The 10,800-nt window shown below is 39.5% G+C and overlaps 1 protein-coding gene and 1 long non-coding RNA gene across 2 annotated transcripts; one reads left to right on the forward strand and one right to left on the reverse strand.

The window, feature by feature from the left end:
* Window positions 1–5,680: 5,680 nt before the first annotated feature.
* LOC129769670 (pentatricopeptide repeat-containing protein 1, mitochondrial) lies at window positions 5,681–8,244 on the forward strand. The gene is made up of 2 exons (XM_055772081.1): window positions 5,681–7,302; window positions 7,364–8,244. Exons 1-2 carry the CDS (start codon window positions 5,783–5,785, stop codon window positions 7,836–7,838), a joined length of 1,995 nt encoding a protein of 664 aa, XP_055628056.1. The 5' UTR covers window positions 5,681–5,782; the 3' UTR covers window positions 7,839–8,244.
* LOC129769674 (uncharacterized) lies at window positions 7,918–9,250 on the reverse strand. The gene is made up of 3 exons (XR_008741938.1): window positions 9,062–9,250; window positions 8,907–8,969; window positions 7,918–8,845 (listed from the first exon to the last, which is right to left on the reverse strand). It is a non-coding gene; the product is annotated as an uncharacterized LOC129769674 (long non-coding RNA).
* Between the last annotated feature and the right edge of the window lie 1,550 nt (window positions 9,251–10,800).

Genomic DNA, 10,800 nt, shown 5'->3' on the forward strand with positions numbered 1-10,800 from the left:
TCAAAAACAGTGTGAGAGAGTGAGCAGTCAGCAGTTGCGATGCGTTTTTTTGTGTGTGAGACTGTGCGCGTCTGCGTGTGTACATGTGTTCATTTGTGCGTGCATGTGCGTGTATGTGTTTGTGTGTGCGTTTTTTTAGAGCAGCGAGTAGAGAGTAGAGAGAGTGGAAAGGAGAGAGTAGAAAGGAGAGAGGAGAGAGTAGAGACAGTAGAGAGTAGAGAGAGTAGGGAGGAGAGAGTAGAGAGTAGAGAGTAGAGAGTAGAGAGTAGAGAGTAGAGAGTAGAGAGTAGAGAGTAGAGAGTAGAGAGTAGAGAGTAGAGAGTAGAGATTAGAGAGCAGAGAGTATAGAGAGTAGAGAGAGTAGAGAGTAGGGAGAGTATGAGGAGTGAAGAGAGAGTAGAGAGTAAGGAGAGTAGAATGAGTAGAAAGTAGAGAGAATAGAGAGTAGAGAGAGTAGAAAATAGGGAGAGTAGAGAGAGTAGAGAGTAGGGAGAGTAGAGAGAGCACAGAGTAGAGAGTAGAGAGTAGAAAGTGAAGATAGTAGAGAGAGTAGAGAGTAGAAAGTAGAGAGAGTAGAGAGTAGAGAGTAGAGAGAGTAGAGAGTAGAGAGTAGAGAGAGTAGAGAGTAGGGAGAGTATGAGGAGTGAAGAGAGAGTAGAGAGAGTGGAGAGAGTAGAGAGTAAGGAGAGTAGAATGAGTAGAAAGTAGAGAGAATAGAGAGTAGAGAGGGTAGAAAATAGGGAGAGTAGAGAGAGTAGAGAGATGAGAGAGTAGGGAGAGTAGAGAGAGCACAGAGTAGAGAGTAGAGATAGTAGAGAGTAGAAAGTAAAGAGAGTAGAGAGAGTGGAGAGTAGAGAGAGTAGAGAGTAGTGAGTAGAGAGTAGAGAGTAGAGAGTAGAGAGTAGAGAGTAGAGAGAGTAGAGAGAGTAGAGAGTAGAGAGTAGAGAGTAGAGAGTATAGAGAGTAGAGAGAGTAGAGAGTAGGGAGAGTATGAGGAGTGAAGAGAGAGTAGAGAGAGTGGAGAGAGTAGAGAGTAAGGAGAGTAGAATGAGTAGAAAGTAGAGAGAATAGAGAGTAGAGAGAGTAGAAAATAGGGAGAGTAGAGAGAGTAGAGAGATGAGAGAGTAGGGAGAGTAGAGAGAGCACAGAGTAGAGAGTAGAGATAGTAGAGAGTAGAAAGTAAAGAGAGTAGAGAGAGTAAAGAGTAGAGAGAGTAGAGAGTAGAGAGTAGAGAGAGTAGAGAGTAGAGAGTAGAGAGAGAGTAGAGAGAGTAGAGAGCAGAGAGTAGTGAGAGTGGAGAGAAAGTGGAAAGTTTAAAATAAAGAGCAGAGAGTAGAGAGAAGAGAGAACAAAGTATAGAGTAGATAGTAGGAAATGAAGAGTAGAGAGTTGAAATTCAAAGTCAAAATTGGAAGAGCAACAATTGATCGCAGAGAAAGAGTAGATGTTCGAGACATAGAGATATTTGGACTAAAAAAGAAACATTTAATAAAAGAGAGTCTGTTTGAGTGCAACAGCAAAGCTATTCCAATGACTTTGCGGTAAACTTATTAAAACATAGAATTGGGCCGCTAGTGAAAACAGATAGAACGACGCAAATTGACGAGGAGACGCGAGATGGCCCAGCGATCGTGAGACACGACTCGCGTGTGGCTGAACCACAGTTTCTCGTGCTTGTCGTGCCGGCTATGATGGTTGTGTTGGTGTTCAAGTATGTAGCGCCGTGAGTTTGATATTGTATGATTGTGCAGATCGAGTGGTTATGTTAGTAAATGAATATATCGCAGAACTATGTGTGAGTCAGACATGGTATGCGTTGTTTACACCAAACTGCGAATCAATATGCGCACCGCCACGTTACGTTCATGGCACATATGAGTCGTGTTAGCCATCTCGTATTAACTCACGAGCGCTATACGCCGCAATACGGCGCAAATTGAGAAGCGTGTTGCACTCGTGAGCTAACACGAAACTACCAACACGACTCATATGTGCTACAAACGTCGCGTGGAGGTGCGCATATTGAGTGGCAGTTTGGTGTAAATAACGTGCCATTCGCATACCATATCTGACTCACACATAGTTCTGCGATATATTCATTTACTAACATAACCACTCGATCTGCACAATCATACAATATCAAACTCACGGCGCTACATACTTGAACACCAACACAATCACCACACCCGGCACGACCAGCACGAGAAACTTTAGTTCAAGCACAGCGTCACGCGAGACGCATCTTACGAGCGTTCCGCTAGCTCGTGTCGCCTGCCCAATTTGCGCTGTTTATCTGTTTTCATTAGCCTTGCCTTAGTAGAATGTACATATTTTCTGAGCATATTATTAACCGTATTAAAATGAATGTTGGATGTTTGTTTGTTTGTTTTGACCGGTTTCGCGAGATACACTTTATCGTGTTTTTGCTCGTGTTGTTACTGTTTTTCCTTCAGTTCACGGCCCAAACGCATCAATTTTCGTCGGTAGGGGACCTCATGGTTTCCCAATGGTTTCATTCGGTTTTAGCAGCTCATAGTACACCACACTCAGCTGGCTGGTCCCACCAAATAGACAGCGTAACCTTCTGGCCGTGAATATTCCGTGCGGCTGAGATATTCCAAGTGTATCTGCAAGTTCTTGTTGCGTTTGTGACAGATCTTGATCGAGTAGAGCCTCCAATTCTTCATCTTAAAACTTTTTTAGCGGTCCGGAACGTTCTCCGTCTTCCAAGTCAAAATTACTACTTTTAAACCGTGCAAACAACGTCTGACACGTTCGCTCAGTTGGAGCATGGTCACCATAAACTTCCATCAAAATGCGATGACTTTCCGCAACTTTTTTTTTCTTCATATTGAGGTAATGAAGTAACCCTCCACGCAAAAACACTCTCGTTGGTACGAAATTCGACATATTCGAAGTGGTAAAAAACTATGTTATTTACGCTTCAACTTTTTGACATATTCTGAAAAAGACGCGCAATGACAGTAGCTTCCCAACGAATATCTGGAAATTTGATTCACTGGAATAATAATCAGGTTACGCCTTCTGTTGTAAAACCGAAGAAACTTACCGGAACTCCTAAGGGTAAGGTGACATTGGCTCGGAGTACGCACGAAAATTTCATTGTACGAAGAGAAACAAATAATTTTGTTCTATAGAAGCTGGCGAATTCGAACGAAGCAATAGGGAAGCAATGTAACCATACAACTCAATGTGGTTGAAATACCAATCAGCAATCAGCGCGCCCCACATCGTGTGACGTCTAACGACAAAAGAAGGTCGAAGCAACCCAGATTCAGGACAGGTGAGTGACGTTCTTGAAAATCAATTTATGTTAATCAATAAATTAATATTGATACGGTAAGGTACCTGTAATTCGACATCTAGCTAGCTGGACATACCTGTAATGCGACACGGATAATTAAACATTTTCGACTCTAATTGGACATTTTTGTCAACATCGAGTTTGAAAGAAAAATTATGATCCCAGATTGAAAGTCGGCACCAGACGTCGACACTATACCACTGTCATCGCGAATTTCCAATTACAGGTCACAATCGCATCTAATGCAACACTGAGTAGTGCTTCGGTATGTCGAATTCTTGGTAACTCACTGTATTGGAATTATTCATTAATTAGTATTAGCATACGCAGTGCTTTGTAGCCAGAACCTTTCAGGAGGCCATAGAGGATCATATTTGATGAAAAAAATTACAAAAAGTAAACATGAAAACAATACATTAGTTAATGTAGTTAATGTATTATTTCATTCAACTAAACTATGTATCTCTAATGTTTCTATAAATCCTTCTTTGACATTAAGTCACTATCTTCTTTAGATCCGCCGTAATTTAATTCTAAACCCATTATTTCGGCTCCTATGAGAGCATCAAGGAAAAAAGAAAAGGAAAATGTTGGTTTGGGACCAAAATTATCTATATAAAGTGGAATAATGGGGGAACTAAACAAGAGCAATTTAGTTACAAAGAACGATTTTCAGAATATTATCAGATGCATAATTTGATTCAATGTTGTAATTTATAAAAAACAAAAACAAATAAAAAACCTTTCCGTACTACTTTCAAAATATAAATAAATTGCACAAAATGGTTAATTTAAGGACAATTTTCAGTGTGAAATTCTACTTTACTTCCCAAGTTACAGTGATTTTCATATAAGTATTAATTTTGCTTATAAAAGTTCACTAACTCTTTTATAGTTGTGGTTTGACCATATGCGTAGAATATATTTTTCATCAAAAATGAGGACAGGTCCTCCAATGAAAAATTCTGGAACACTCAAAAAATATTTTGTAGAATCATTATTTGTCATTAAGGGCCAAGTACCAAGTGCTCCCGTGGCCGAGTGGTTAGCGTCATAACTAACATGCCGGGTGTTCGGGTTCGATTCTCGTTCTGGTCGGGGGAATTTTTCGTCAAAGAAATTTCCTCCGACTTGCACTGTGATCACGCGTATTCTAGAGCTTGCCACTCAGAATGCATTCAAGGCGTGTTATTTGGCATAGAAATCTCAACTAAGTACTAATAAAAATGACGCAAGTAATACTACGTTGAGACGGCGAAGTTCCTCTAGGAACGTTAGTGCCATTGAAGAAGAAGAAGAAGGCCAAGTACCATGCTCTAATAAGTTTCCTGCAAAGTCATTGGAATAGCTCTGCTGTTGCACTCGAACTGACTCTTGGAACTTTTTTTTCTTCAATGTTTCTTTTTTATTCTCTATCCTCTACAGACGCACGCATACGCACATACACACACACCACAAACATGCTCACTGCTAATTTTCTCTGTTTTTGTTTACATTATCTTTGTTTATTTACAACGCGCTTTTGGACACGATTTTATTTATAGTGTGATTTTTATTCATTGTCGTGACACGTTTTGTTCACTTGAATAAAATACACAGCACCGCACTTTTGCGACCAACTCTTTCAACAATACTCGAGAGACTGATGTTTGTTGCATTTGCGGCATATTTCGGCAGAAGAGAGAATGAGCTTCTTGAACTCTCATTTTCCTCATTTTCATTCTCTGAAATTCTGTAAGAGCATGAAAGGCATATCGACGCATATTTATCGTGTGCTCTTACTTTATTTCATTACTCTTGGTAAGCCTAGTAGCGCTCTCACATTAATTTTCCATTTTTAGAGAATCCAAAAGTCGTCTAACATGCTCATCCTAAAATTCCTCAAAGATTCGGAACAGAGAGAGTACTTAGAATATATACAGATTCGTTATTAGTTTCGATTTATTCAACTGTCTTCATCCTATCTCCCACATTCATGTCACTGAACTAAAATGTAATATTCATTGTTTTACTACAATCGAAAAGAAAATACTCTGATTCTATACATTGTCAATACCGTTGAATCGAAGACATTGGAAAGACGTTGGACGTTGGAAAAAATTACAAATATCTTTAGGGTATCTTAAACTAATGTTAAATCGACGGCTAATACTGAATGTGTGGCATTTGTTTATCGTTTTTATTGCGTAATATGTACGGATAATTCGTATGGCAAAAATTGACTAATCATTGGTAATATTTACCCCAAAAGTTCGTGATTCATAACACTTTTTTTCTAAGAGTGTGAATCAGAAAATCTAGACAAAACATTATCGTCTCACATCTCATTTGATTCTAACATCGCGAAATGTCATTTCCCAACGTGTTTTGGTTTTTTTTTTATCATATGTTGAGACATAAAATGTTTGAATCAATGTAAATCGTTTCATAACTTCAAATTCCGGCAAACAATTCATCATGGCATCTCTTATCTTACGTACAATCCGCCAGCAATTACTGTACCATGCAAACATTTCTCGAGAGTTCACTGATTTACGTTTTACGATGATACCGCGCCCGCAGCGATTTGCTCAGCATTTGCGACTGCTCCACGAAACACCGGCACTGCTCCGATCTACTGTCAGCGATGATGTTTCACTGCTGGAAGCTAAGCAAGATCCAGACACATTTGGAACGCTATCACCGTCAGTTCCGGAGCCCGAAACACCAGACGAAGGTGATTTACAAGAAGAACATTTCCTTCAATATCTGCCCGCCAGGTCGCAAAAGTTGAGCACTAAACAGTATGCGGATCTTATCAAAGATCATCTGAAAAACAAGCGCGTAAAAGAGGCAATAGACGTGTTGGAGGTACGAATGAAGGCGGACCGAGTGAAACCAGTTAACTACATATTTAATCTAGTGATTGGAGGTTGTGCCAGAGCCGGATACAGCAAGAAGGCGTTTCAGCTGTACAACAAAATGAAACAACATGGTCTGAAAGTGACCGGAGGAACGTATACTTCGCTTTTCAATGCATGTGCGAATACTCCGTTCTTGGGTGAGGGAATGCACAACGCCAACCGATTGCGGGAAATTATGATCGAGAAAGGATACGAACCGAACGAGTCGAACTATAATGCGATGATTAAAGCCTACGGAAGATTGGGGGATCTGAAAACTGCCTTTCAGCTTGTCGACACAATGGTTGTGAAACAACTCTGTATTAATACCGACACGTTCAATTTCCTTCTCCAAGCGTGTATAAGCGATACGGAGTTCGGTTTCAGGCATGCTTTGCTCGTTTGGCATAAAATGTATCGTATGAAGTCTTTACCCGATATATATTCCTTCAATCTACTGCTGAGATGCGTGCGAGATTGTGGACTGGGTGATTTGGAGACGACAGAACAAGTTATCAAGCAAATACTGCAACAAAGTCAAACAAATCCAGTGGAACTGAATGCGTCAAACACTGTACTTCTCGAGGATAGAACGCAAGAGACATCCCAAGAACTCCAAGTGTTACACAACAAAGAACATCGACTAAGTCAAGAAGGTGCACCGAATCTTCTCTCGCGTCAACCTCACCTTGGAAGCTTGATAAGCCTGCATGACATTCAGAAACCCGAAGATCGTCTTCTGCTGCTGGGAGGGACAGCAAGCTTCCTCAATGAAATGGCGCAACTAAAAATCGAACCCGACATCAAGACGATGACCGAGCTGTTGGACGTTATTCCGTCGACAATCGTGGCCGAGAAACAGATACTATCAACGATTCGGAAGCTCGGCATTAAATGCGATATCGATTTTTTCAACATTCTAATCAAAAAACGTTCGATGCGGTTCGATTATGACGCGGCGCGTGAGGTACTGACAATGATTAAGACCGCCCGGCTGGAACCGGATATTGTTACGTATGGTGTACTGGCGCTTGGGTGCCAGATTCCAGAGGAAGCCCACGCCTTGCTGGAAGAAATGGATGACGCTGGGATCAGGTATTAGATTGTGATAGCCAAATTAATTGAAAAACATTAAGATTCTTCTTTCTTCTAACAGAACCAACATTCAAATCCTAGGTGCTATGTTACGACAGGGTACGGCAAAGCAAAATTTCCGCTACGTAATCACCATTCTTGACATCGTGAAACAGAACCGCTTCAAACCAAATGAACAATTTCTTCGCCATCTGGATGCTTTCAATAAAAAATGTGAAAGCATTACCAAATCGTATGACCGGAACCCCCGGAAACCAGGGCAGCAAGAATTCAGACTGGAATACAACCGCTACAAACTAAAACTGGACCACTGGATGGACCATATGAAGCTGAAGGGACTTGATTTGGATGGAGCCAAAAAGGTGGTACGAGAGCATCCGTGGGAGCAGTTCAAGCAGCCCCAAATGGAAGGATTCGAGGATGTGAAAAATCCTAAGCTGAGGCACAAGAAGAAAAAGGAACACTCGATACGTAAGATCAATGTTGAAGAGTTGGATGATGGTCATCAGCGGGAATCGATTCGACGTGTTGAATAAATGATGAGCTGTAGTAAAATAGGTTCAATATCTGTATGAGTAATTTCTTCGTGTTAAAACACTTTCATATTTCCCTTATTCATAATTATCAGTGGGTTCCGGGTATTATATGAGCAATTCTACGCTACGGTCATCATACTACGGCTTATCAAGCCGTATTTAGTTTTTAAATCTTTGTACATGAAGTGGCAGATAACCAAAACTACATTTTTTATCATCATATGATCAATTTTGATGGGAGCTGATTTCTTTTGGAAGCGTTTTAAAAAACGACTTCTTTTTATTAATCGTAACTTTAATCCCTCATAAGTCCGTGGAAACTAGCCAAGGGTCGACTTCAACTTCAGAGAATTCGGGATACCGAAGCAGAGTTTGACAGCCATTTATATGTGGCAAGGATAAACAAAATGCAAAGTAAAAGTGTTGGATTTTAACAAGTAATTTCACAAAAGTAATGAATTTAATTTTGATGATGGTAAGTGTTAAATGAAAGAACAATGTTCTGTAGATCTGATAAGGTTGAAATATATAAATTAGCAATATTAGAAACATCTTCGTATTGCTGTAGAAAACGACGCTTTCTCTGCGGCAGGAAAAACAAACACATATTCAGTGCCAAAATTATCAATGAAAATCAAATTCAAATGAATATTCTAAGTAAAAGTGTAATGAGTTTTGTACAAGTGGTAATCGTGAGCGAAAACAGTGTCTAGTAATGACTTTTTTTAGCGTTTTTTTCAGGAGCCATTATTGAGAGAAAACACCACCTGCAATGTATTTGTGGGCCTGACAGATATTTTCAATTTCGCTGCCGGAGGAAGTCGTTTGGTCGTCGAGGCTAATTTTACATACTCGGTGGAAGGAAATGCAATGCGCTGATATAAAGATTTCAGGTACGGTTGGTTATCAATCTCCATTCTGAGCCGTTGAAAATATTCGAGGTACCAAGTTTCATTCACTTTCGATTAAAGGTTACGATATATATCTTAATTTATAATCTGAAATGACTATACAAATCGGGCGACAGTTAGGTTCAGCATTATGATTATATTTTTCAGTTATACTAACAAGAGCAATTTCCTTGTTGTTAGAGCAATTGATCCGACCTTTGAGGTTCACTTTTCAAAGATTCTGGTGAAAAGATTTAGAAGTTCTTTTAAGCTCCGGAATATGTAAGCAGACCATGCAAATATATAATTTTCTTTGAATATTTGAAAACTTACAACTGCCTTTGAGTATGCTAATCTCAATGACGGTACTCTTATTCGATTCTGTGTTGTGTATCAACGGAATAAATAAATGGTTTCTGAAGTGAAAACTGCCTTAGTAAGCTCCTCTCTATCATTACATATTCGTAATTTTATGCAGTACATAAGAATTCGAGAAAAAATAGCAATCAAAGTACAATTGACAAACACATGGTTTGTTTACTTATTTTTTTAAATCCGCTAAACGGCGACACCGTACCTTCTATATCGCGAACAAGGCGCCTAGAAGTATATCCTAAGGTGGGCCAACTTGCTAAAACCACTTTTCAGCCATCTCGGAACTCTACTGTGTTTTGTTTGTAAACAATACACAATACGCTTGTGCCCAAGCTCGCTTGTGATGAGTCTGTCTCTTTCACGCTTCAAGCAAATAATTCTTCTTCTGTTTTCTTTCGTACTGTTTTAATATACCGCTCCCCTAACCAACTTAGTGACGAAACGGCCTCACCTTAGCATATACTTCTAGGCGCCTTGATCGCGAATACACTAGAATTCGTTTATTATGGCTCCGCTTATTATGACGTCTGTCAATTCCCTTCAATGTCATTATAAACGGATTCCACTGTATAATCTTTACATGAGAAAGAACACATATTTAGCTTCGATAAAAAACTATTGAAACAGTTGAAAAAAATTGTGGCAATATAGTTGCCACTGCCCGTTAACCCCCAAAGACCAGGGTACGTATATCACAAGGTAACTTGGACTCGAAGTGTGTAGCGACACTATTCACTGATACACTTTGAACTATGACATCTTAACTTTGACGAAAAGTAGCGATCGCAAAGCAATTCATAACAAGTTACTCGAAGTATGGCCCCGGCCCGATTCCAACACAAATTATGAAAACATATCCCACAAATTATCATTTCATCGATTCCTGAAGGATGTGACCAGATGTGTGGAAGAAATAGCTTCGATTCTTCGGACAAGACCTAAACAGCAATACTAAAAAGGGGCTGTCCACATACCACGTGGACAGAAAAAGCACGGTTTTAGACTCCCCCCTCCCCCTCCGTGGACAAGCGTGGACATTTTCATACCCCTACCCCCCTTTGTCCACGTGGACATTTTTCCTTTTATAATCAAAATAATTAAGGAAAGAACTGATTTGCACCTAAATTCCATTTTTTTCCTGTCTGGAAGGTCGGAAAATAATTAATTTTCTTGGATTTTTTTCGAATGTTACGAATAAAGTGAAGAGCTCGGGTATTTTAGTTATTGTTTAAGGTATATGTGTAGATGTATTTTTCATTTTTTAAGTGCACGAATAATGATTATTACGCTGTTGACAGCTGGATGCGTAGATGCTGTCTGAAAATTGGTATCGGTTCCGAAGCAACGGGGTGTCGTAGAACAAATTTCAATGAATATTTTGAAACATTAGGACAATACCTAAAGCGTTACATAGGGGTTTTTAAAAATTCGAAAAATTGCCGAAATGGCGGCCATTTTTGTTGAAAATGAGTTATTTTTTATAAAAAATCGCTGTTTAGAAGCTCATAAAAAATCGAAAAAATGATATCAAAAAATCAAAAAACGGCTATGTAACGCTTTATATAATCCATTTTTAAAGGCTGATAAAAAATTTCAACTAAATCGGGCAAATAGATGCTAAGATATTGATACCACCAGTTGAAAAAACACGGTATCGAGAAAAACGCGTTTCAAAATTCGTACAGGTGAGGTCATAC

Source organism: Toxorhynchites rutilus, chromosome 2, assembly GCF_029784135.1.
Source record: "Toxorhynchites rutilus septentrionalis strain SRP chromosome 2, ASM2978413v1, whole genome shotgun sequence".
NCBI classification, from domain to species: domain Eukaryota; kingdom Metazoa; phylum Arthropoda; class Insecta; order Diptera; family Culicidae; genus Toxorhynchites; species Toxorhynchites rutilus.

Excerpts from the sequence above, each read along its gene's own strand:
- LOC129769670 (XM_055772081.1), top strand. The coding sequence starts at position 5,783 with ATGGCATCTCTTATCTTACGTACAATCCGCCAGCAATTACTGTACCAT. Across the intron at positions 7,303-7,363 it reads ATGGATGACGCTGGGATCAG|AACCAACATTCAAATCCTAG; the intron begins GTATTAGATTGT and ends TTCTTCTAACAG.